Source organism: Diabrotica virgifera, chromosome 1 (genome assembly GCF_917563875.1).
Source record: "Diabrotica virgifera virgifera chromosome 1, PGI_DIABVI_V3a".
Classification (NCBI taxonomy): Eukaryota; Metazoa; Arthropoda; class Insecta; order Coleoptera; family Chrysomelidae; genus Diabrotica; species Diabrotica virgifera.
This window is the reverse complement of record NC_065443.1, coordinates 186,855,895-186,883,280: the sequence shown is the minus strand read 5'-3', so window position 1 is coordinate 186,883,280 and position 27,386 is coordinate 186,855,895. Positions and strand designations below refer to the sequence as shown.

The 27,386-nt window shown below is 32.4% G+C and overlaps 1 protein-coding gene across 10 annotated transcripts in view; it reads left to right on the top strand.

Annotated features, from left to right (window-relative positions):
* LOC114330194 (adenylate cyclase type 5) overlaps window positions 1–27,386 on the top strand; it is a 1,795,244-nt gene that overhangs the window by 1,647,952 nt on the left and 119,906 nt on the right. For 9 of the 10 annotated variants that reach the window (XM_050641848.1, XM_050641851.1, XM_050641852.1 and 6 more), the window contains one exon: window positions 4,939–5,048. In XM_050641848.1, the coding sequence (XP_050497805.1) occupies window positions 4,939–5,048 (110 nt within the window). Of the gene's footprint in view, window positions 1–4,938; window positions 5,049–17,347; window positions 17,484–27,386 lie in introns of all 10 variants that reach the window. The other variant, XM_050641856.1, reaches the window with a different exon arrangement.

The window sequence follows — 27,386 nt, the reverse complement described above, 5'->3', positions numbered from 1 at the left end:
TCGTCGACCTGTCTTTCCTGAATCCTTGCTCTTCTTCTCTGTTCTTTATCTTTGATTCCAATTTATCCTTGTAGTGCAGCAGATATGTGAACCAATTGTGCATTTAATGATAGAAGTATATAATTTGTACCACATATACCACACATATTAAGGTTTAAATTTAGATATGAGGCCATCTCAGATTTTGCCTTTTACAAAAATGGCAAGCATTCAAAATCGCGACTATACATATGTGACTAATAGCACGATAGCTTTTGAACAAGATGTCAGATTTCAACCAAATTTGGTATATAGGTTCTCTTTTTGATGTATAAGATCGAAGTCTTAAACCGGAAGAATCGGTTTCCCAGAAGTTGTGTTTTTGCTGGTTTTTATGTGAAAATATGTTGTTTTTTTTTTTCAATTCTTTCACCCTGTATGTATTAATTTTTCAAAAAGTTAATACCGCCATTGAAAAGAGCGTAAAAATATTTTTTAGGGAATATTTTGAACTTTTTAGTTACGTTAATTACCATTTAATAAATGCATAGCGTATCTTCACATGAACCTATGTGCGGCAGATTCGTGCAAATATTATAAGAATTATTGTGCATTTAATGGTAGAAGCATATAATTTGGACCACATATACTACACATATAAAGTTTAGATACGAGACCATCTCAGTTTTTGTTCTTTCAAAATTGGCGGGCATTCAAAATGACCACTATACGCTCTGAGCTTCGCTGGTGTCACTCCTAGCGGACTACTAATTCAACTTTCACCGGTAATTTTTAAATTTGTTATTTAATTGTTACCGCTTAATATTTACAACGCAAAAAAGTAATTAAATTGTAATCGATTTTTTTAAGATTTTGCTAATCATTTTGACGTTCTATTGATAAAATATGAATTTTTTACTTTACGGATACTTTCACAATTATCGTGTAGATGGCGCTAAGATTAATTGATTAATTTATAATTACATATTACGGAACATTAAAAAAACTTAAATTCAGTATTTAAAACGTAAGTATATTTAAGGTAAAAATATATACCACAGCTTTGACCAACTAATATTTTTTATAATTCATGTTTTAAATTTTAGTTTTAAATTAATCACTTTGACATTTATGTCAAATTTCCGGTAAAGATTTACAGACTTGTCACTACTAGCGCTCGCGAATTTGTAAATATCCCCTCTACGTACGAGCTCACAGCGTATACATATGTGACTAATAGCACGATAACTTTTGAACGAGACGTCAGATTTCAACGAAATTTGGTATATAGGTTCTTTTTTGATGAGTAAGATCTAGGTTTTGAACCGGAAGAATCGGCTTACCAGAAGTTGTGTTTTTACTGTTTTTTTATGTAAAAATATGTTGTTCTTTTTCAATACTTTCACCCTGTATATATAAATTTTTCAAAAAAGAATTACCGCCATTAAAAAGAGTGTAAAAATATTTTTTAGGAAGTATGTTGAACTTTTTGGTTATGTTAATAGCATTTAATAAATGCTTAACGTATATTCACATTTACCTATGGGCGGCAGATTCCTTTTGAATACCCGCCATTTTTGTAAAAGACAAAATCTGAAGTAACCCCATATCTAAACTTGAATCTTTGTATGTGTAGTGTGTGTGGTCCAAATTATATGCTTGTACCATTAAATACACAATAATTATTATATTATTATTTGCACGAATCTGCCGCACAGAGGTACCTACATGTGAAGATAAGTTATGCATTTATTAAATGATAATTAATATAACTAAAGAGTTCAAAACATTTCCTAAAAAATAATTTTACGCTCTTTTCAACGCCGGTATTACCTCTTCGAAACATTAATATATACAGGGTAAAATAATTGAAAAAATAAACAACATATTTTTACAAAAAAATTATTAAAAACACAACTTCTGGTAAACCGATTCCTCCGGTTTAAGAGCTCGATCTTATACATCAAAAAAGAACCTATATACCAAGTTTCGTTGAAATCTGACTTTGCGTTCAAAAGTTATCGTGCTATTAGTCACATATATATAGTCGCCATTTTGAATGCCGCCTTTTTTTAAGGCAAAATCGGATATAGCCTCACATCTAAATTTGAACCTTTGTATGTGTAGTATAGGTAGCCCAAATTATATGCTTCTACCATTAAATGCACAATAATTATTATAATATTTGCACGAATCTGCCGCAAATAGGTACATGTGAAGATAAGTTATGCATTTATTACATGGTAATTAACATAACTAAAAAGTTCAAAATATTTCCTAAAAAATGTTTTTTGCTATTTTCAATGCCGGTATCACCTTTTTGAAAAATCAATATATATAGGGCGAGAGAATTGAAAATAAGACAACATATTTTTACATAAAAGATCAGGAAAAACACAACTTCTGGTAAACCGATTCTTCCGGTTCAGGAACTTGACCTTATACATCAGAAAAAGAACCTATATACCAAATTTGGTTGAAGTCGGACTTTTCGTTTAGAAGTTATCGTGCTATTAGCCACATATGTATCGTCGCCAATTTGAATGCCCGCCATTTTTGTAAAAGGCAAAATCTGAGATGGCCTCATGTCTAAATTTGAACCTTTATATGTGTAGTATACGTGGTCCAAATTGTATGCTTCTATCATTAAATGCACAATTCTTATAATATTTGCACGAATCTGCCGCACTATTGAGTATGCCTGTGAATAAGCTCATTGTCGTATTTAAGACAGTTATTCCTCTGTAGTTGTCCGGGCATGATCTTTGTCCTTTCTTAAAAATCGGTATTGTGATACTACAACACAATTATTGTGATACAAGAAAAGTGTGCTGTAAAATCAGCGTTGGAGTGGTGATCGGACAGAAAATTCTTGTAACTAACTGAGCAGGTCATATTGGCAATAATTAAAGTGTGGATAGACAAATTTAGTTTAAAATAAATTATATTTCTCAAAATAAGTGCACAATTGCTTAATATGTTAATAATTATTGATTAATATTAATTGTTAATATTGGTCAATAATAATAATTAATGTTGCTACCATTTTTATGGCATACATATATCACATCTCTATATTTTCTTTTTGCACGGCCTTTTAATAATAAAGGGTATTACTTTTATGTCGTTGTTGTAAATTATTTAAAACCCGCTATAATTTTCAGTTATTCATTAGATTTAACACGTTTAAAAAACTCTTGTCCTGGTATCTTGTTCAGTTTCTGAAGGGCCTGATGGGGCCCAAACTGTTGTAAATAAAACCTTCAATAAGATTATGAGCATTAGACTCGTTATATCCTAACATCTACACAATGAGCTCATATCAGCAACAAGTTCATCACCTTTAAATACCTTTAAGGTACATACCTAAATTAAACTCCACTTAGAATGCATATTTTATATTCTTGATACTTCTCATTATTTTTTTACGCAGAAGTTCGTTTTTTTTGACAATTTTATACTTCTGAAATCACTTTCAAATGGTATCTCAAATTTCTCTTATTTCTTCTCAACTTTATTATTCGTTGTTGTCGTTAATTATCTATAGCAATCTATGTAAAATATTAAACAATTCATGTTTTTAATTTCAATTGATCTCTTCATGTTATTATTGCTTCTAGATTATAACTCAAACGAAAAACAAATGCAGCATTTTAATGTATCCTCAATCGTACTTAAAATGTATTTTATCTACTCTATGTCATATTATGTATAAGTTTTTAATTTGTGAAAACTGTCATTATAGATAGCAGTGCGTGGAGGGTTTAAAGTGTGCGTGAAGTAATAATTTATTTTAAATGGGATTTACTTTTTCGCACTGTTTTTGACACACTTTCATATACAGTCGAACCCGCTTAATGGAGTGGCCATTGTGCCAAACAAAAGTATTCCTATAACCGGGATATTCTAATAACCGATCATTCGTCGCTAGTAGAAACGTTTCGGGACATCAAATTTATATTCCTTAAACCGGGATATTCCTATAACCGGTATTCTAATAAGCGGGTTCGACTGTAATCAAATATCCTTAACTTTCGCGTTGTCATGGTGATGGCATAATGAGCAATAAATTACCACAAAAATTTTGACAATTTCGTGGTTTGAAAGAAATTAGAATTTTTAAATGTCAAAGTTCTAAAAATTGTAGAATAGAAATTATTTCTCGTAGATAAAATATTGTTTGAAACTGTGCGTGAAGTACTTTTTGCGACCTTACGCGATGTATAGCACTCGCTCCGTTGTCGCTCGTGCTCTAAACATCGCGTGCGTTCGCAAAAAGCATACTTCACGAACTGTTTCATAAATTATTATTTCTGCTGAAATGCTGAGCTGCTGAAATTTTTCACTTTATTCCTTATCTATGGTTCTTTTCATGAGCATTTTTCAGTGCGTCACAAATGATAGAAAAAAAAGGTTAGTCCGTGATAAATACACATTTATGACATTTATTCTAACATGACATTTTAGTTAAATCTGACAGTTGTCACATTTTATTTGCATTTTGGTATAAAAACAAATCAATTTTGTTTATTGCATTTATAAAATGGTATTTTCTTTGATTTGTATAGTCTTATAAATTGTACAGATTAAATTTTTTTTATAGAATAATATAATATTATTTAATAATATAATATTATTTAATATTATGTTATTAGCGCCATCTATTGACAACTAGATTAAATGTTATAAATGTCACCGACGAAATGTAATCATAGACGTGCGTTTTTTTCTGTCACATACAATTTAATGCGTTAGAGAGAAATCGAAAAACTGTGAAGCACTGAAAAATGCTCATGAAAAGAACCATATACATTAGTGCATCCACTATTTATGTAATAAATTATTTCATTTCATAATAATAAATATTGCACCTATTACATATTGAATTGTTCTGACCTTACATCGGCTTAAAAAGGTTGTTAGAGGTAAATTTTCATTTTGTGATATTTTTCATTTCAGAGGAAAAGGAAGACATGGAGCATCTGGAAGCTTACAATAGAAAGCTATTGGCGAATATACTGCCTGTGCATGTAGCAGAACATTTTCTAAATAGTGACAAAAATAATGATGTAAGTGTTTAGAAAGTAATATACAATCATATTGTAATAAACATAAAATAAATAGGTAATTATAATTAGATATTTGTAAGATAGTGTTATAAATAAAGAAAAACAAACAACAGAAAAAGCTGACAGAGATAAGATTCGTGGCCTCCGAAAAGTTAATTTGGGCTGCGAAGCTTTGCGCTTGGTCAGCGATCGATATATTTATAACAATTATAAATTATTCTCTCTATTAGCCTTGCGACATCCAATATTGGACATAGGCGTCCCCTTCGCCCTCCATCTTTCTCTATCCTGAGCCATGTGCATTCATTTTGAGCCTGCTTGGTGTTTTAGGTCATCTACCCATCTCATCTGTGGTCTTCCTCTCTTTCGTTTATATGTCCATGGTCTCCACTCTGTAATAATTTTATTCAATCTTTCGTCTTTTTGTCTAATCGTAGACCGGCGAATTTCCATTTTAGTTTAGCTGTTTGACGAGTAGCATCTTTAACTTTTGTTATATTTCTTACCCAGGAATTCCTTTTTCTATCTGAAAGTCTTACGTTCATCATTTGTGTTTCCATTGCTCTTTTTGTTTTCGCAATTCTGTCCATATTCGCTTTTGTGAACGTCCATGTTTGACATCCATATATAAGGACCGGAAGAATACATTGGTCGTAGATTTTCGTTTTTAGATATTGAGGGTATTTTTTATTCTTCAATATGAAGCTGAGCTTACCAAACGAGGCCCACGCTAACTTTCGTTACCTCTTTATTTCTGCTGTTTGGTTGTCTCTATTCAATTTCATTATTTGTTTCAATTATATGTATTCATGCACTTCCTTTATTTGGTTTTGTTTAACTACGATTCTTAACTCATCCTCTTGATTTGTTATCACTTTTGTTTTGCTGTGGTTCATATTTAATCCAACTTTACTGGCTTCGTGGTCTAGTTGTTGTATCATTATTTGTAGTTGTTCCTTGTATGTAGCGATAATGACGATATCGTCAGCGTACCTTAGGTGATTTAAGTATTGGCCGTTATTCGTGACATATTCTTCCCATTGTAATCTCTTGAAAATGTCTTCTAGAGCTTGGTTGAAGAGCTTCGGCGAAATCGTATCTCCCTGTCTAACGCCCCTTTTGATAGGTATGGGGTGTGTATTCTGTTCAAGTTGGATCGTAGTTGTGGCCTTACTGTATATATTAGAGATTAGTTCTGTATACCTGTAATCTACTCTGCTATTGTGTAGTGATTGTTTCACTGCCCAGTGTTCTATAGAGTCGAATGCCTTTTTAAAATCTATAAATGCCATATATATGGGTATTTGGTATTCATTTATTTTCTCAATAAGTAACTTCATTGTCAGTAGGTGATCACATGTACTGTAGCCTTTTCTGAATCCTGCCTGTTCTTTGGTCTGATAATTGTCAAATTTAGGGGTTAGTCTGTTGGTTAATATTTTAGTTAACAATTTATACATAACATTAAGCAAGGTAATCGGTCTATAATTTTTCAGATCTTTTTTGTCTCCCATTAATTATTATACACAAATATATCATGTAAACAGAGTGATACACACTACATAAGGATAATCGACTGGGACGAAAGTAAACATTTAATTAAAAATTTGACGTCGGAGATACGAAAAGAAATTTAAAAATGATTTTCATGAATATAGACAAACACTGAAAATTATCAGAGAAGAAAATATATAATTAAAGAACGACATTAAAGAACCGAAAATAAAAGTTAAGAATTTGGAAAAATTAGAAGATAAAATCGACAACTTTTAAAAATACATGAAGAAAAATAACATAATTATAAGGGAATTTAAAATACGGGAGAATGAAGAAGAAGCTCAAGAAGAAATAGAAAAGTTTGTCGAAAACAAGCTACAAGTTGTCATTAAAACGAAAAATTTGACAAAAATATGTGCGTGACCAAACAATGTGCGTACTAAAAATAAACAATCGAGAAAAAGCAGACGTAATGAAAAATAAACACAAACTAAGTCACGTCAAAGGCCAAAAAATATTTATACGACACGATTTAACAGAACAACAGAACAAAATATAGAAAATCATACAAGAAATAACAAAATATGAAAGAAACCAGAATAGTAGAGGATCCCATATAAGGTCGATTTGCACCGATCTGTTTAATGGATAAAAATTATTTAATATGTAATTTAGCATGTTAAGAATTACAAAAAACAAAGGTGGCCCGATCGAATCTTGTTCTAACTATAATTAACTAATAATTAAAAAATGACATTTTTTTATGAATTTAAAAAAAATTTCGACCAGGGCAGATATTGTATCAGATTTTTTGGATCATTCTAAACAAAAAAGGTCTTTTGTAATTTTTCTTTAAGGTTGATCGTTTTCGAGTTATAAACAATTTAAAACTGAAAAAACAATGAAAGATAACAATATTCATGGCTCAAAAACATAAGTAAAAAATATCATTTTTGTAATCATCAAGTACATAAATTCAAGTTCAAACCTTTTTCTATCAGGTCTCGATAAGAATTTTAGCCATGTTTTATTCTAAAACATATTTTTTTATTTGTTAATGAGGAAGGTTTCTTATGGGGAGACGGGCATTAACAACTGAAAAACAAGTTTCAGAATAAAATAAGTCCAAGAGACTTATCAAGAGCTGATAAAATAAGGTTTGAACTTGAATTTAAGTGCTTCGTAATTTAAAAAATGATATTTTATAAAAAAAAATGAATAACCATTTTCAATTTCGTTGCAAAAAGGAAAATACAGCCGAACCATATTCCAGTCCAATCAGAGAGTGCTGCAAGCACCTCTACCGGTTTCGAAACTTATTAGTCTCTCATCAGGAGGCACATATGCTGCTCTCCCCGATCCAACCAAAACAAACACCAGCGTGCAGTCCCGAATTGCAACGAACGAAATGGCATAGATGCCCTAGCGGCAACTGCTAGCAAAAGACTAAGTTTTCACTCTAATGGCATATAACATATCCCACCAGAATGAAAACAATGGGAACCTTCTCTGGTTACACCTCCGAGGCTTCTACAATTTGCAAGCCATACGGATGCTGAGACTAAGGAAGATGAGGGAATTCTACAATTTACAATTCACGTCACATCTGCTCAGCGCGGTAAAGTTCCAACGAGACTGGTTCCCTTCATACTCCACACAGAGTAAATGTAAATCAAAAATGAATAACCATTTTCAATTTCGTTGCAAAAAGGAAAATACAGCCGAACCATATTCCAGTCCAATCAGAGAGTGCTGCAAGCACCTCTACCGGTTTCGAAACTTATTAGTCTCTCATCAGGAGGCACATATGCTGCTCTCCCTGATCCAACCAAAACAAACCCCAGCGTGCAGTCCCGAATTGCAACGAACGAAATGGCATAGATGCCCTAGCGGCAACTGCTAGCAAAAGACTAAGTTTTCACTCTAATGGCATATAACATATCCCACCAGAATGAAAACAATGGGAACCTTCTCTGGTTACACCTCCGAGGCTTCTACAATTTGCAAGCCATACGGATGCTGAGACTAAGGAAGATGAGGGAATTCTACAATTTACAATTCACGTCACATCTGCTCAGCGCGGTAAAGTTCCAACGAGACTGGTTCCCTTCATACTCCACACAGAGTAAATGTAAATCAAAAATGAATAACCATTTTCAATTTCGTTGCAAAATTTTCGTTCGTTGCAATTCGGGACTGCACGCTGGGGTTTGTTTTGGTTGGATCAGGGAGAGCAGCATATGTGCCTCCTGATGAGAGACTAATAAGTTTCGAAACCGGTAGAGGTGCTTGCAGCACTCTCTGATTGGACTGGAATATGGTTCGGCTGTATTTTCCTTTTTGCAACGAAATTGAAAATGGTTATTCATTTTTGATTTACATTTACTCTGTGTGGAGTATGAAGGGAACCAGTCTCGTTGGAACTTTACCGCGCTGAGCAGATGTAACGTGAATTGTAAATTGTAGAATTCCCTCATCTTCCTTAGTCTCAGCATCCGTATGGCTTGCAAATTGTAGAAGCCTCGGAGGTGTAACCAGAGAAGGTTCCCATTGTTTTCATTCTGGTGGGATATGTTATATGCCATTAGAGTGAAAACTTAGTCTTTTGCTAGCAGTTGCCGCTAGGGCATCTATGCCATTTCATTCGTTGCAATTCGGGACTGCACGCTGGGGTTTGTTTTGGTTGGATCAGGGAGAGCAGCATATGTGCCTCCTGATGAGAGACTAATAAGTTTCGAAACCGGTAGAGGTGCTTGCAGCACTCTCTGATTGGACTGGAATATGGTTCGGCTGTATTTTCCTTTTTGCAACGAAATTGAAAATGGTTATTCATTTTTGATTTACATTTACTCTGTGTGGAGTATGAAGGGAACCAGTCTCGTTGGAACTTTACCGCGCTGAGCAGATGTGACGTGAATTGTAAGTTGTAGAATTCCCTCATCTTCCTTAGTCTCAGCATCCGTATGCTTGCAAATTGTAGAAGCCTCGGAGGTGTAACCAGAGAAGGTTCCCATTGTTTTCATTCTGGTGGGATATGTTATATGTCATTAGAGTGAAAACTTAACTATTTAGAATGGGAAATAAGCCACAATATTATTAAAAAATGATTTTTTATTAACGTTTCGACGCCCAAATCGGGTGCCGTTGTCTAAATATTGTCTAAACTCATAAATATTGGCAATATCATTTTAAAGTCTTCTACTTTAAAATGTATCATATGTATCTGAATTGCCGATATAAATGAGTCAAATTAAATAAATTATTAGAAGAATTTTTTTACTAAGCAACAACATTTTTGTTTATATTCCGCGCAATATTCCCAGTCGCTTTTGCCCCACTCTCGCATTGGTAGTCACATAGAAACGTACGGGCTTTAATAGGGAAAACCCGCATCCACCACTGGTGAATTACCAATTGCGTACTGTCGGTATTACTTCTTTAGATCAAAGTGCCGACATGGAAGAGGTTTTACTGTCCCCCTTTATACTGTGCTAAAGGCAAAACCAAACGGACTACGTTGCAGCGCTACGCTGTGGATCCACAAAAGTAGTTTTCGATGATTTACCGTGGGTTCTTATGTAGAGTGGACGTTACACCCCACACGAGCGACTGTAAGTAGCCGGCCACAACCTGTAAAACAACTTACAAAATGTAAGGAAAACAAGCTACCAATTGATTTTACATTTTTAATTCCGATCTTGACAGCCACTACCCTGAGGAGCCTCAATATGTTGTAAGTGAACTGAAAAAAATATGGTAAAGAACAATAAGTTGTTGGTGTTGTGGGAGAATTCTGAGAAATACCTCCTGGTGGACTCATTGAATGTATTATAGTGGCATCTGATGCTCCAGTTTTAGTCAAGGATAAAGGTTGTCTTTGGTATGAGGTATTGAATAAGTACTTATTGATGAGACACAAGCAAAATGTTTTTTTAAAGTTAACAAAGAATCCATTCTGTGAAGAGCATGTGTCAACCTGTGCACTTTAAAACTAAGACCTTGGAGTAAATTGTGTTTATATCTCATGGGATGGCACGAGTGAAAATTTAGAAATCTGTTACTGGTCATATCTTTTCTATACCGTGAGGTACTGAGTACTTGATCACACCCTCGGTGAACCCGCATATCCAAAAAAAGGAATGCTGTTATGTTGTTGTCATAGGCAATAAAATGCGTTAAGGTGGTCTGAACCTTATCAGATGGCAAAGCCAAAATCAGGTCGTCTACATACCTCTTAACAAAAGGGATGTTAAAAGTCTAAACATCGGAGTCGATCAGTTATTAAATCATCCAAGACAAAGTTGACCAAAATTGTAGAGATAGAAGGTCCCATAGGTGTGCCAAATATTTGAAGATAATACTTCTCGTTGAAAACTAAATAGTTGGTATCAAACACCATTTTGAGCTTTTCAGAGAAAATCTCTCACGTTAATCTCCCATGCCTTTATATGTCATTCCAATAATTTCTGAAAGTTGATAACACTACTGTTAGAAGTTGTGTAAATAAAGAGACAACATCGAAGCTAACCAAGATGTACCCCTCAGGAAGTCACTGATAAAAGAACTAAATTTAAAATAATCGCCAGCATTAAACTCATTCACCACTTTATATGAATTGTAGAGAATAAACTGCTCGTCAAAAGTTAGGGATATATAAAATTCTGCTGAATTTTTATAGTAGATTTTTTTGTGAACAGATTAATGGATTCCGCTAATTTTTTTTTATTATTTTAGACTGTTCCTTAGTATTTACACAGTTATGCAAAGGTTTACTCAAACTTTTTTTTTGTACTTATACCGGGTGGAAGAAAAGAAATGTTTTTCTTATCTTAAGTTTGAGCCGCCCTGTAGGGAGGACGAGGTACAAATGGGAGTATACAGGGTGAGGCAGATAAAGGGCCTATTAGAAATATCTCGGGAACTAGAGCTAAGAGAATAATGAAAATTGGAATACGAGGGTCTTGAGGTATAAACTATTTAATGAAAATATTTTGGTCTCTTTGCTACTGCCGGTTATACCGGAAGTTGATTTTAACTTCGTTTTTTTTTATGGGACACCCTATATATTTTTACAATTTTAAACTCTCCTCGATTTCTTCTTTCTTAAAATATAAGGTTTTGTAATATTATACAGGGTAGGTTAAAAGATAATAACGTTTTCTTATTAATTTCATAGCAATATTCACACCCTGTAGGATTGTAGTAGTTTGACATAATAAACTCTGTTAATGTTCAAATGATTTTCAATATAGTCTACTATTGTCAAGAGTCATTGGTATAGTTAAATTCTTCATTTTAGTATACAGGGTTGGTCTAAACTCGGAATGAGCGTTTTTTAAGTTTTCTTAATACCCTATATTTTAGTATTGTACTGAAATGTTATTCTACGGTACTTTTTAATTTCTTAAGCATTCCTTATACCCAACTGCTTTAATTTGTGAGTTATTGGTGATTCAAGCCAAACATTAATTGCAACACAAAATAGGTGAAATTGTGTTAGGTTGGTCGTGAAAATATTCAATCACAAATATTTTTTTGGAAATAAATACATATTAATCTAGACTGATACTTAAACTTGCCAATAATGGTTGAGGTGTCAAAATACCATCGAGGTTAAGATTGTTGGTGCGATTAACAATTAAGCACAAATTAAAGCAGTTAGGTATAGGGAATGCTTAAGAAGTAAAAAATTACCATGAAATATCATTTCATTACAATACTAAAATATAGGGTGTTTCATTTAAGAAAACTCAGAAAGTACTCATTCCGAGTTTCGACCCACCCTGTATACTAAAATTAAGAATTTAGCTACACTAATAATTGTTAACAATAGTAGACTATATTAAAAATCATTTGAACATAACAGAGTTTATTATGTCAAACTCCTACAATCCTACAGGGTGTGAAGTTTGCTACGAAATTAATAAGAAAACGTAATTATCTCTTAACCTATCCTGTATAATGTTACAAAACCTTATATTTTAAGAAAGAAGAAATTGACGAGAATCCAAATATGTAAAAATATACAGGGTGTCCCATTTAAAAAAACGAAGTTATAAGCAACTTCCGGTATAACCGGAAGTACCAAATCGATGAAAATACTTTCATTAAATAGATCAATCTTCAAAACCCCCTTATTCCAATTTTCATAATTCAGTTGCCTTTAGTTCCCGAGATATTTCTAATAGGCCCTTTATCTACCTCACCCTATATATCGAAATCGTATTGTAGTCTTATGTTTTGTGAAAATTTTGTTTTTTGAATGTCCCTGATATCTTTAGAAATAACAAAAATTGGCGGTTTTGTAACTTAACATGTGTTTTAACCGAAACAAAAGTTTGAGACACCTTGTAGGGAGAAAAAGGCAGAAAGTTGAGTATACCTCGATATTTTGTTGTAGTCTCATATTTTGTCAATATTTTATTTTTTTTTTAATTTCTCTGATATCTTTAATAACAAAGAAACTAGACGATATTAATCTTTAATATGTGAAACATAGTTAACAAACTATGTTTCACACATGTGAAACATAGAAAAACATATTAAAGAGTAATACCGTCTAGTTTCTTTGTTATTAAAGATATGAGAGAAATTAAAAAAATAAAATATTCAAAAAATACGAAACTACAACATAATATCGGGGTATACTCACCTTTGTGCCTTTTTCTCCCTACAAGGTGTCTGAAACTTTTGTTTCGGTTAAAACACATGTTAAATTACAAAACCGTCTATTTTTTTTGTTGCTAAAGATGTCAGTGACATTCAAACAACAGCATGTTCACAAAACATAAAACTACAATTTTATTCTGATGTATACTCACATTTATACCTCGTTCTCCCTACAGGGCGTCTCAACCTTAACACAAGAAAAACATATTTTTTCTTCCACCCGGTATAAGTACAAAAAATAAGTTTGAGTAAACCTTTGAACAACTGTGTAAATACTAAAAAAAGGCTAAAAAAAATAGCGGAATCCGTCTGTTCGAGAAAAAATCAACTATGAAAATCAGCAGAATTTTCTATATCCCTAACTTTTGACGAGCAGTTTATTCATTAAAAATTTTGCTAAGTAGCCATTGGGTAAGTTGATGGAAGACACTATGGGTCTCATACTGAGCTGAGGTTTATGAATTTTAGGAAGACAGTAGAGTCTAGGTGAGCAACCATTATAAGAATGAAGGGATTTGGCAGTGGAAACATCAATTGCATTTGATCTTTGGTTATGAAGCTTTGGTTATGAATTTATTGATTTTGTTAGTGAACGTTGAGGTAGGGTTGTTAGTTAACGGTTTATAATAACTAAAATCATCGACCAAAACCTGGCTTAGGAAAGATATTGTTCGTTTTTCATGACAACCGTGGCATTGCCCTTATCACTTGTCAGCACTAACAATTCAGGATATTCTTTGAGAAAACGGAATGTTTCACTGTAAGCTAAATCCATTTCAGAAGGAGAGGTGTTGGGTTTATGTGAAAAATTTTGTAGTATGTTATTACAATTGCAGCGAAGATCAGTGACGTCTAAATCAGACCCCTGTGAGATGATATTTTCAATATCAGCAAGAACATTACAGATAGAATAATCTTTGAAAGGTGGTTGGAGGCAAAATTTAGAGCCCAAAGCTAGAGTCTTGGACACATGTTGTTCTGAAGCTATTTCCTTGTGGCATTTTTATAATTAACTATTTAGATGGGAAATAAGCCACAATTAATTTGAGAAAAATAATTTTATTAACGTTTCTTCGCCCAAATCGGGTGTCGTTGTCAAAATACAAAATACTACTAAAGTTGGACACATTGGAAGGTAAAATAACATCTATAAGGTTGTTTAACCAATTGTCTTGGACGAATACCTTATGAAAAGAATCGGAGTTTAATTTGTTTAATTTAAGTTCAAGTTTAGAGAGAGAACTTTGATAATGGGAATTAAATCTAGGAACCAATCTACCTACGAAATCATCAAGTACATGAGCTGGAATTAAATGATTAAGTTGATCGATAATACGAAATACCTGTTGTCTAATTTGGTAAAGATCAAAATGAACGGCAGAAATATTTAAATTTAACAAACGAGACCTCACCTGAGTATTTAGAGATTCAACTCTACGAGATATCCTGCGGCTAGTGGTAATGACGAAAGTGTTACTTAACCTGTCTGTCCCATTAAAGATGAACCGAGGAATCATTTTGAGTCTCCGGCATTTCAGTAAGAAAATTTTTCGCGCTTCAGCATGGACTAATTGGAAGATGAATTTGGACCACTTTTTCAACAATCTGGTGCTGTTCTCTCCATAATTCCTTCTGCAGGTGTTGTAGAAGCCTTTTGTAACAGAATCCATAAGGAGCAAACGAATGTCAATCTGAATAATGGTAAAGTGGACAGTGGAAAGAGATGGAAAACCTTATACACTGTGAAACTTGAAGATATCAGTCAGAACAGAGGAGAAAGAAAGGCTACGATGTCGTACTAACATCTGTAAGGTTGTTTAACCGATTGTCTTGGACGGATACCTTATGAAAAGAATCAGAGTTTAATTTGTTTAATTTAAGTTCAAGTTTAGAGAGAAAACTTTGATAATGGGAATTAAATCTAGGAACCAATCTATCTACGAAATCATCAAGTACATGAGCTGGAATTAAATGATCAAGTTGATCGATAATACGAAATACCTGTTTTCTAATTTGGTAAAGATCAAAATGAACTGCAGAAATATTTAAATTTAACAAACGAGACCCCACCTGAGTATCTAGAGATTCAACTCTACGAGATATCCTGGAGCTAGTGGTAATAACGAAAGTGTTACTTAACCTGCCTGTCCTATTAAAGATGAACCGAGGAGTCACTTTGAGTCTGCGGCATTTCAGTAAGAAAATTTTTCGCGCTTCAGCCTGGGCTAATTGGAAGATGAATTTGGACCACTTCTTCAACAATCTGGTGCTGTTCTCTCCATAATTCCTTCTGCAGGTGTTGTAGAAGCCTTCTGTAACAGAATCCATAAGGAGCAAACGACTGTCAATCTGAATAATGGTAAAGTGGACAGTTAAAAGAGGTGGAAAACCTTTTACACTCTGAAACTTGAAGATATCAATCAGAACAGAGGAGAAAGAAAGGCTACGATGTCGTACTAATTCATATATTTTTGCATACGTTTCTTTTTGTATTAACAAAACATTATCAGTCCATTTATCTGCAAGAATAGCTGCCTTTAGAAAGGAATATAACTAGTAATGGATTGCTTACAGTAAGTCAGCAATACATATACAATTGGAAGGTGGTAAATTGAGAAAGAAAGAAAAAATGTTTAAGAAATCTTACATGTGAAGTATTAATATTAAAGGCCACAGTTCTGAGTAAGTGGTCCTCCAATTTGCAAAAATCACATTAATGTGGTTATTTACAGGAAGAACGAAAATTACTTTCTGACATAAAATGGGACATGTTAATTAATAGGCAAAAAATAACTAGCGCTCCAAATGTGTGTACAGAAACTACACATAGGTCATGTAATACTTAAATTACGATTATGTAGGCAACAATGGCATATAAGAAGCTTATTTTAAAAAAACAATAAAAAGTTTGCTTGTCTTTTTTTGAATTACTCCGGAGCAAAAAAATGTCACATCACTGTTTTGGTCTATTGCACTAGGTGTTACATAGTTACATTGATTATTATTATTAAGATGGATATCAACAGCAATTCCACTTTACCGGTATGTCACGTCAACTCGTCATTTTGAGGTAAGTTGACAGTACTTGTCACTTGTTGATTTTCGCTCCAGCTGTTTCTCGACGGCTAGTAGTTCCAAGTTAAATTGCTTCTTTTTATAACTTGGCTGTACCATACTGATGACCACTAATAAGTCAGAAACACATGTCTATGGTTGCATTTCATCTTTTTCTATATACTTTAGTTTTATATTTACGTTCACATTGCGAATTTTTTGCCAATGATTTTCCTTTTCTATATTTATAGTTGTACTCGCTTATTCAACATCTTTTATTTCATAACGTTTTGGCTTTTCTTTCGTTCTTTAGCTTTACTTCCGTGACTGTGTTGGTCGTCGCCCTGAAAGGCAGGGTCTTCTGACAATGTTGTCAAAAATAGTAACATTACTCCTGTAATGATCCGTTCCCAAGCAAAATTGCTTTTTTTTTCTAACTTGGCTATACCATACTGATGACGACTAATGAGACAGAAACACGTGTCTATTTATATTAAGTTTATTTAGATGAATCTGAAAATTGCTCCAATAATTATTATTATTAAAAAATTACAATACAAAATAATTAAATAACTAAATTTTAATTTTGCATAAATTTTCTGATGTTAATTTTATTTTCAAATTACTTTATTTTAATAGGTGAATTGTACTCTTTATATCACTTACTTTATAACTCTATGAGTTTGTGGATGAATAATTTATGTTCCAATAATAGTAGATTGATGTGACTTTCAAAAAACAAGTATGGTATGTCATACAAAAACAAATTTTTTGCCACAGATAATTTGACTAACCTTTAATGTAATCTTGACGAACGTTTTCCGACGGACACCTACTTATTCTCTTTGATTGCATTATCTTAAAACTGTCCAAGTTCTCCAACAAACATGTTTCTCTGCAAACTCTGCTTGTCTCCTTCCACACTGTTTCGAAACAGCACTCGTTCGGATTATCTCCACAAATCAAATATCCGACTCGATTCAAAATAAAATTAGCCATCTCTAGGACCCAAAGATTTTTCTCCTCGACTTGATACCTCGTGCAAATATTATACATATACTTCTTTTCTTTACTTACAGAAACTGGAATCTCTTCGGACAAAAGGAGTTTGGAATTCTCGACTTGGTCTTGTTTCGCCTTCCACGATCCTGCTATCACCAACTAACTAAACTATTTAATGACTTTTGTTTGAGACGTCAGATTAATAAATATAGGGTAAGGCAGAAAAAGAGCCTATTAAAAATATCTCGAGAACTAAAGGTAAGAGAATCATGAAAATTGGAATACAAGGCTTTTGATGTGTGCACTATTTAATGAAAATATTTTGGTCTCTTTGCTACTTCCGGTTATACCGAAAGTTGATTGCAACTATGTTTTTTTTAAATGGAACACCCTGTATGTTTTATATTTTTGGATTCTCATCGATGTCTTCCTTCTTAAAATATGAGGTTTTGTAATATTATGCAAGGTAGTTTAAAAGATAATAATTACGATTTTTTTATAAATTTTGTAGCACACCCTCTAGAATTGTACTAATTAGATATTACCAAAAACTCCATTTATGTTCAAGTGATTTTTAATATATAAATATTTGATATATACTATTATTGAAAATTCTTAATATAGCGAAATATTTAATTTTAGTATACATGGTTGGTCGAAACTCGGAATGAGTATTTTCTGAGATTCCTCAAATGGAACACCATATATTTTAGTAATGTAATGAAATGATATTTTATTGTACTTGTTTATTTCTTAAACATTCCCTAAACCCAACTGCTTTAATTTTTGTGTTAGTCGTGATTCTTTAAGCCAAACATTAATTATAACTTTTCATGCAACTATAACTTCTGAATTGCTTACGATAAAAACCTGGTCTGATTCTAATTTACTCTCTTTTAACGTGGATAAGACAGGAGCATTATTCTATAAAAGTGCTCTTCAACCCCTGCTTGTTAATAACAGCCAGATCTCTACCGTTGATTCTGTGGAATTTCTTGGTGTTCTTTTAGACAGCAACCTCAAATGGTCCCTTCATATCGATTTGTTAAGTAAGAAACTCGCCTCAGCCTGCTATGCTATAATAAGGTCTGTTTCGAAGGAACTGAAGTTAGCATCTTCTGAATATCATATTTTTCCTTGTTCGAGTCTCATCGTCGATATGGTCTTCCTTTTTGGGGTTCTAGTACAGCTGCCCAATTAGATGTTATTTTTAAATTACAAAAAAGAGCAATACGATATCTGTTTGCCCTCAAAAGAACAACACATTTCAGAAGTTACTGCAAAGATCACGGGATTTTCACCCTTCCATCTTTACATATTTTAGAAACTGTTTGCCTAATTCGTAAACACCTGCATGTCTTTCCAGCAAGACTTCATCATGACTACTCCACCAGAAATTCAACTTTTGATGTCTATTTATCGATTCCGTCCTCTGAGTTAGTAAAGAAATCTATATTATATTCCCCAAAAAAACTACACAACCATCTCCCTTTATAACTTAAATCTGCAACATCTATCCCCAAGTTCCGTAAAATGACAAAAGCCCATCTATCTAAAAGACCATATTATTCAGTAGAAGAGTTTCTTAATGACTAAGAAATTACAGTAATGTACAAGTAACTAAAGTATATTTATCTATATTTGGGTGTCACATGTAGCAGCTTAAACTTATCAGTTCCTATGTCTGTATTTTATTATGTTGTATGTTCAATTTGCAACTTATTTTAATTTTGCAATATATCGGTTTTGTTTTTTCTTTACTTTATTAACTTGTAATTTTTTTATATTGACGATTTATCAAATTTCAGAAAATTGTGCATGTTATTGTTTTTTTTTAATCTATCTTAAGCGGAAAGGAGTAGAATGAAAAATTTTGACTTCTGCCAAAATTTCAATGTACCTTAAATGTAATAATTTTTTCGAATCCTGAGAAAACTAATAAGTATTTTTGAAAAATTTAAACGAAGAATGAAATACTACTTTATTATCGAGGGCCGAAAGTATATTAGAATAAATAGAAAGTTTCTTTTGAGTGAGATATTTGAAATTAAAAATCCCACTAAATTTTTTCTTAATTGTTCACCCCTGTAGCTTATTAACATAAACATTATAGAAGTTTCCAGGGACTTTCGGCCCTCGGTAATACCGTAATATTACATTTTGCGTTTAAATTGTTTTAAAAATACTTATTAGTTTTCTCAGGATTCGAAAAAAATGAATCCCTTTTAAATAGCATTGAAGCTGAAAGTATGTACCGATCCCCTTAAGTTTTGTCCACAAAATTTTATAATTTTTAGTGACAATAAAGCATATTTATATTCTATTCTATTCTATTGCAACAAAAATTACGTGAAATTTTATTATGTCGGCCGGCGGCCATGAGAATATTCAATCAAAAATATTTTTTTGAAAATAAATACATGTTCATCTAGAATGATCCTTAATTTTAGTATGATACAATTGATCCAAAAGATGGCATAACCCAGATATTCAAAGTGAAAGTTACCCTCCAACACCAAATTGTTCTGTATGGTTCACATAATGTTCAGAAAAAAGTCACACCATTTTGAGCGTCGGGTTTGGGGAGGAGAGGGGGTAGAAATCGGTAAATTCGTAGTTTTTCAGGTTTTTCGTCAATATTTCTATAACTATGCGGTTTAGCATGAACAACCTTCTGTTCAAAAATGTTCTGCATTAAATTTGAAATAAAAAAGGTCCTATGCATATTCCTTCTAAAATGAACAGTTCCAAAGTTACGGAGGTAGTATAGTATAATTGGTCCAAAAAAAGGCCTAACCCAGACATCTAAAGTAAAAGTTTTCCTCCAACACCAAATTGTTCTATCATCATCATCCAGCCTCAAAAGTCCACTGCTCAACATAAGCCTCCTCCCCTCGTTTCCAACCCCATCTATCCTGCGCCGCTCTCATCGAGTTGTTCTATTGTTCTATATGGTCCACATATTGTACAGTAAAAAGTTACACCATTTTGAGCGTCCGGTTTGGGGGTGGGGATGGGGAGACGGGGGAGAAGATTTGTAGTTTTTTTAGTTTTTCTTCAATATTTCTAAAACTATGCTTAACCCTTAATAAGACAAAGGGAAAAATTTTCCCACCTTTTTTTGCCGCCAAATCTCGAGTGTCACTGTCAATACACAGAATGTTGACTTTTGTGGTATTAAGCATTCGTTTCATGGATAAGTGTATTTATCCATGAAACGAATACTTAATATCACAAAGTTCAACATTCTGTGTACTGACAGTGACAATCGGAATTTGGCGGCAAATTAAAGTGGAAAAATTTTTCATGTTGTCCTATTAAGGGTTTTAAGCGTAAATAATGTTCTATACAAAAATTCTCTACATAAAATTTAAAATAAAACAGGTGCTATACATAATTGTTATAAAATCAACCGTTCCAGAGTTACGGAGGGTGAAAAGTGGAGGTTTTCGAGACTTTTTATATTTTTTGGGCAATTGATGATGATTTTGGCTGGTGAGGTTGACGTCTCTTTAAGGGCTTATCACTAACATACCATCGGCCACTGAACAGAAAATTTTATTTACAAAACACAATCCTGTTAAAGAACATTTCTTTTATCAGTAATAATATTATAAATTGCCCAAAAAATATAAAAAGTATCGAAAACCTCCACTTTTCAGCCTCCGTAACTCTGGAACCGTTGACTTTATAACAATTCTGTATAGGACCTTTTTTGTTTTAAATTTTATGTAGAATATGCTTGTATAGAACATTGTTTACGCTAAAGCACATTTTTAGGAATATTGACGAAAACCGTAAAAAACTACTAATTTACCGATTTCTTCTCCCCCCCCCCCCCAAACCGTACTCGAATTGGTGTAGCTTTTTACTGAACAATATATGGACCATATATAACAATTTAGTGTTGGAGCAAAACTTTTACTTTGGATGTTTGGGTTAGGCCTTTTTTGGACCAATTATACTATACTACCTCCGTAACTTTGGAACCGTTCATTTTAGAAGGATTATGCATAGAGTTTTTTTATTTCAAATTAAATGTAGAACATTTTTGAATAGAAGGTTGTTCATGCTAAACCGCATAGTTTTAGAAATATTGACGAAAAACGTAAAAAACTACGAACTTACCGATTTCTCTGCCCTCTCTCCGCAAACCTGACGCTCATAATGGTGTGACTTTTCTGAACATTATGTGGACCATATAGAACAATTTGGTGTTGGAGGATAACTTTCACTTTGGATGTCTGGGTTTGGGTCTAGTTATACCACACTATTTATTGATAGGTATTTAATGGGATACCAAAATGCCTACGTTGTTAAGATTTTTGGTGCATAAAATATCAATAAAAGCAAAAATCATATTCTACCTAGTTGGCTATGGCTTTGACACTAAACTTGCTTAAACATTATACATTACATTATACTATTTTTATAGTTCCAGTTGCTTTGTTACCAGTACTAGGTAATATAAATTTTTATATTGGGGAAAATGATTAGTATGGTTTTTCTTCTAGGAGGGTAAAACAAAAATGTACTATGTACTATGGTTCGTTTTTTTAAATAGGAGCAGTAACATAAGAAGACTGATTTACATAGGGTAAACCTATTTTGGGCGGCAAAACATCGTAATTTTTGAAGACACTGTTTTGAATGTTTTTGAAGTTATACTTCTTTAGGCGCGATTTGGAAAAATGTTGAGAGTGAATTTTAAAAAAAAAATCGACAATTAAAAGTAAAGTGAAATGAAGTGTGAAAAAAAATGATTGGTGTTTTTAGTAAATATATATTTTTTATCATTTTTGTGTCTTTGGATTTGTCTTCGTTGGGAATAGGATCATAAATTAGTGTTAAAATATGATGAAACGAAAATTAAAAATTTGTGTAGAAAATCTGAGGTTTTTTAGATTTTCTACGATTCATCAAGGGAAAAGCAATTGCGGGGAAGTTTATAAAAAATGACGTGTTAACGTTATTTTTAATTTGTGGTATTATTTGAAGTATTAAAAATAGTTTAATATTTAAATAAAAACATAATTAAACTGTTTAAAATATATTTATTTCGTTGTAATAAACTTTGAAATACTCTTTTACCCGCACTCGTGCTTGGTAAGGCATCCATACTTAATACAACGTGCAAAATATAAACAATATATCCAACAAAAGAATTATTTCTAGTAAAAATGTCAGTAAAATTTTAACACGGCAAAAATCGATAACTCAATAGTTGTCAATAATGACACCTCAGACAAACTTCCAAATTTGACAGATGTTGCTTGTGTGTGAACTCGGCTTTATTTCGGCATTGATTTTTCTCGCATTCGTTAAAATAACTCCTTCTATTTAAAAAATGGATCATAGTAATAAGAATTTATCATCTGCAATTCCCTGATAGACAACAACCAAGAAGAGAAACTTTTCAAAGTTAGGTATAGGGAATGCTTAAGAAATAAAAAAAGCATAATAAAATGTAATTTCAATACAATACTTAAAAATAGGGTGTTCCATTTAACAAAACTCAGAAAATACTCATTCTGAGTTTCGACCAACCCTGTATACTAAAGTTAAGCATTCCGCTGTATTAATAATTTTTAACAATAGTAGACTATATTAAAAACCATTTGAACATAAATAGAGTTTCTTATGTCAAATCAGTACAATTCTACACGGGGTGAATATTGCTACGAAATTAATAAAAAAACGTGATTATCTTATAAACTACCCTGTATAATATTACAAATCTTCATATTTTAAGGAAGAAGATATGGAGAAAAATACATCCAGATATGGAGGTGTTCCATTTAAAAAACGAAGTTATAATCAACTTCTGGTATAACAGGGGTAGCAAAGAGACCAAAATATTTTCGTTAAATAGTTCATACCTCAAAACGCCTGTATTCCAATGTTCATGATTCTCTTACCTTTAGTTCTCGAGATATTTCTAATAGGCCCTATATTTGCCCCACCCTGTATATGTTTTTCTAATCTCAGGGCTCTTAATTCAGTTCAAAAATCACTTTCCTTTTAATAGTGTTTGAGAAAAATAGAAGTAGAAGGAAATAAATGAAAAAAAAACAGTTAAAGTAATAAAATCAATAGTAATGATCAAATAATTTTGTAAATTTTTATACACTAAATAAATATCTTATAAATAAACGTTTCCCTAAATGCATCTGTTGCACATACAATTAACAAAAAAATATTCAAAATAAATATAATTCAATCAATGTCTCATTTCCACAATTTTTCTCTGTACTTTTCGAAAATGATGAATATACTTTAATTATGTTCTCTATCAAACAAACTCCTTCCCTGGTTCTGCTTATAAAAACAAAACTGTAGACACCTCCTAATATTGTTTATTGCTTCTATTCCCATAATTGTGTACAAATCGTACAAGACAAAGACTTTCTACTTTCTCCTTATACCGTTAATGACTGGTTTTATGATAACAGAAATTAATCATTGAAAACTGCAGGGAGATATCATATCTCAATGCAACATATATTATTTACTTAAAGTATTCTTAATCTACTGATTTACATAATTTGAAAGTCCCACTTCACCTTAAATTTAAAATTGAAAACGTCTCTTTTTTTAGCACTTCACAACACAATAAAAAAATAAACCGTACACATTTTTCTATATACAATTTTGGACCATAGCAACTTCCCCACCTTTGATTTTTATATACAAATTTTTCTTTTTGTCTATAAACAAGAAATAATTTAAACAAAAATCAAACTCTATTATTCATTAATTTAATTTCTCCGCCAATATATCTACGCAACGAAATAAAAAAATTTAATGTAGGTATGATTTATTCGTGGTACATACTTGTATATTGTCGGTGATGTGACAATACCTCCTATCTGTTTCTTCATGAGTTTTGTAAGAGAGATATGATATTTTTTTACTTGTTTTGTAGTAAATTCAAATATGCATTTACTACAAAACATGTTAAAACTTACATACAGTCGGAAAAATTAAAGAATACCTATGAACGAACATATAAAACACGCTGTATTTGCTGTCACCGTGTCACAAAGAAAATTGTCCAGTGCAAGTACATGTAACAATAATTATTACATGTACTTGTGGCCAATTTTTTGTCTGACACGGTGACAGGAACACACAGCGTGTTTTATATGTTCGTTCATGGGTATTCTTTCATTTTTCCTACTGTAGGTATTATGAAAACAGCAGATGACAGTAAAAATGGTTTTTCGTCTCTCCTACAAAATTCATGAAAAAGCAGATAGGACGTATTGTCACATCACCGACAATATATCATTTATATTGAATATTCCCCTGATGTTTCCAGTCTCTAAGGGCCGGTTGTTCGAACGCTAATTAAAAATGGAATCAACTGATCATTATCAAATATTTAATTACTGTCACCAACTGTCAATGCCAACTTTGATTGGGTTGCTGAAAACATAAATGATTACAATATTATGACATTAATTGATTAGTTAATCAATTATGTTAATTATTGTTATGTTAATTAATAATTAATATTTGATTACAATCAACTGATTGGCGTACGAAAAACGGATTTTGTTAAGGAGACTTTATTATAATCAACTTTTTGATTAGCGTTCGAACAACCGGCCTCATATTTACAGATGCTCACCCGTATTGAGCTGCCCCCCCACCCACTTGCAAAAATTAAAAAACAAATAGCCCTGATTTATGAGCTTTCATATTCCGCAAATTAAAAATTTTGAGCTCGTTCCACTGAGCAGGAATTTAATATTTTAGTGGGGGGCTGACTCAGCCCCTACTACTGAAAAATAGGGATATTGAATCGATTTTTGCGGCACAATTACGAGCTATTTATGAGCTCTTGCAATTATATAGTTTCGATTTTTGAGCTCATCCCCTTCACCCCCAAACAACCCTTTATTGATTTTACTTAAGAAAACATGCTGAAAAAAATTAAAATATATCGTGTCACGGATATTATTCCAATAGCTTATATTCTAAGAATAAACTCTTAAATCATGCGCATTTCGATTATTGAGCTACAACCCCTTCGCAAGAAAACCACCCCATTTTCCAGGCTTAAGAGAGAGTTTGTACTTAAACTTAAAATGCATTAAATTAATTATTTGGCGACTAAATATCGTTTAATAATTTATGATCTCCCAAAATACGCGCCATTAGGTCATTAAATTGCAATTTCTTTTGTGAAGTGCAATCACTGAAGGTAAAAATCAACTATTACCTTCAATTTTGGTGAACCTTCATCGATTTTCACAAAAATTGGTGAGTGGTTAGAGGATACCCCAACAAACAAAGGTGACATGGTGCCACCTTGCGCCTTTACCCTGAGGGTGGTTACCACCCCTTCTCGAGGGTGAAAATTATTTTATTAAAAATAACTCTACAAATTGATAGAAGGACAAATTATAAGCAGAATTTGTTATATAAAGTTATTAAAATAAATCAATACTTTTTGAGTTATTAAAGATCAAAAATTTTAATTTTTCGTGAAAAAATGCAGGCTTTAAAGAGATTTTTCGCACATCACTTAAAAATTGTAAGTTTTTATAAAAAAGTTATCACCACCAAAATTAAAGCTTTGAAAAACCATTTATTATTAACACGTTCAGTGCTGATGACGCACCGGTGCGTCAAACTAGTTCTTGTAGAGTGTAGAGGGGCGGATGACGCACCGGTGCGTCATATACCATAACGAATATAATGTTAATTTATATTCTAGCACTTGTAATGTGTATACCGTAGGAGTGATAGCACTTGTGGTAATATGTGTACTTATTTTGTCTTGTTTTTAACTCTTATAATAACACACATTTTAACAATAATGGAGAGCCAAAAATTTCAAAAATATGTATCAGGCCGGCAGCAATGTTACTAATATATGAGTAGCAGTGAACGTGTTAATTTATAGTGACTTATAGATATCTAATTAAATGTATTTTTTGTTTCGGCGAGTACTCAAATATAATTATTCAAGCCTGATTAACAGAAATACTATGCATTTTATCAAAAGTACTGAATATATATATTTGACTAGAAATACCTATTAAATGAGCACCCAAAAGAAGTTGATATCATCAAAATTAAGCAAGTGAACGTGAAAATAATAGGACTCTTTCAAATTTCTAGTAGAAAGTGAAATATAAACCGAACGCCATTTCTACAAAAATTAAAATCTTTAGTAATCCCTATAAGACTTTGTTTACTTTAGCATAAGTAATGACCTTAAACATTTTTACCGATTTAGAATGCATATTTTAAAAAAATATTGTTATGATCTGCTTTCTCTTACTTTTATAATAATTAGTATTTATTTAATTAATTATTCAATTGTCGCAAATCATACATAAAAATTAAGAAAATCTCAGGGTGTCTTTTTGTCATACAAAAAAATAACTAAATTATCTTGGGTTATACTTATCCTTAAAAGGAAATAAATAGAAATACCATAAATAAGCACATACAAATATCTTTTATTATAAAAAGCGATACTCTGAAAATTTATCAATTAAATCCTGTGGGCATAACTGTCCCAATGAAACTTTTACCACATAAATTAATTTTAATCCAACAAATATTTATCGGTTTGTTCCTGATAACATTGATAAAACAAACTAAACAAACAAATTTAGGTATTCGCAAAACTACTTATACTTCCTATTAAATTTTTGAAATATTGGAATCTTAGCTCATATGCTTTTACTCAAAAAATTTAACTTCTGAACATAAAGAAAATCTATCACATAAATTATTGACTGACCTTTTTATTCACACACAATGATGTCTCCTCTTGACCCAAACAGCTCTTTCTTGTTGATTATGTTAGGCTACCCATCAAAGCCCTCTCAGTTCTCAGCATCAATCCAGCAGCATACCAGCAACTAATTCTCCAAAACACGAGCCAGGCCTCTTTTAACCAGTACTTGTTCCAAAAAAACTCCAAAATTCTCTCCTCTCTTTCTCACAATAATAGACTCCTGAGACCCAAGTATCTTTTTTACTTGGTGTCACAAATAATTTTGTCTCTCGTTCCACTTTTCAGCTACACTCTTCACTATCAAACAACCACTGGTACTTGCTTCTGAACTATTCACGAAAACTTTGACTGCTCTT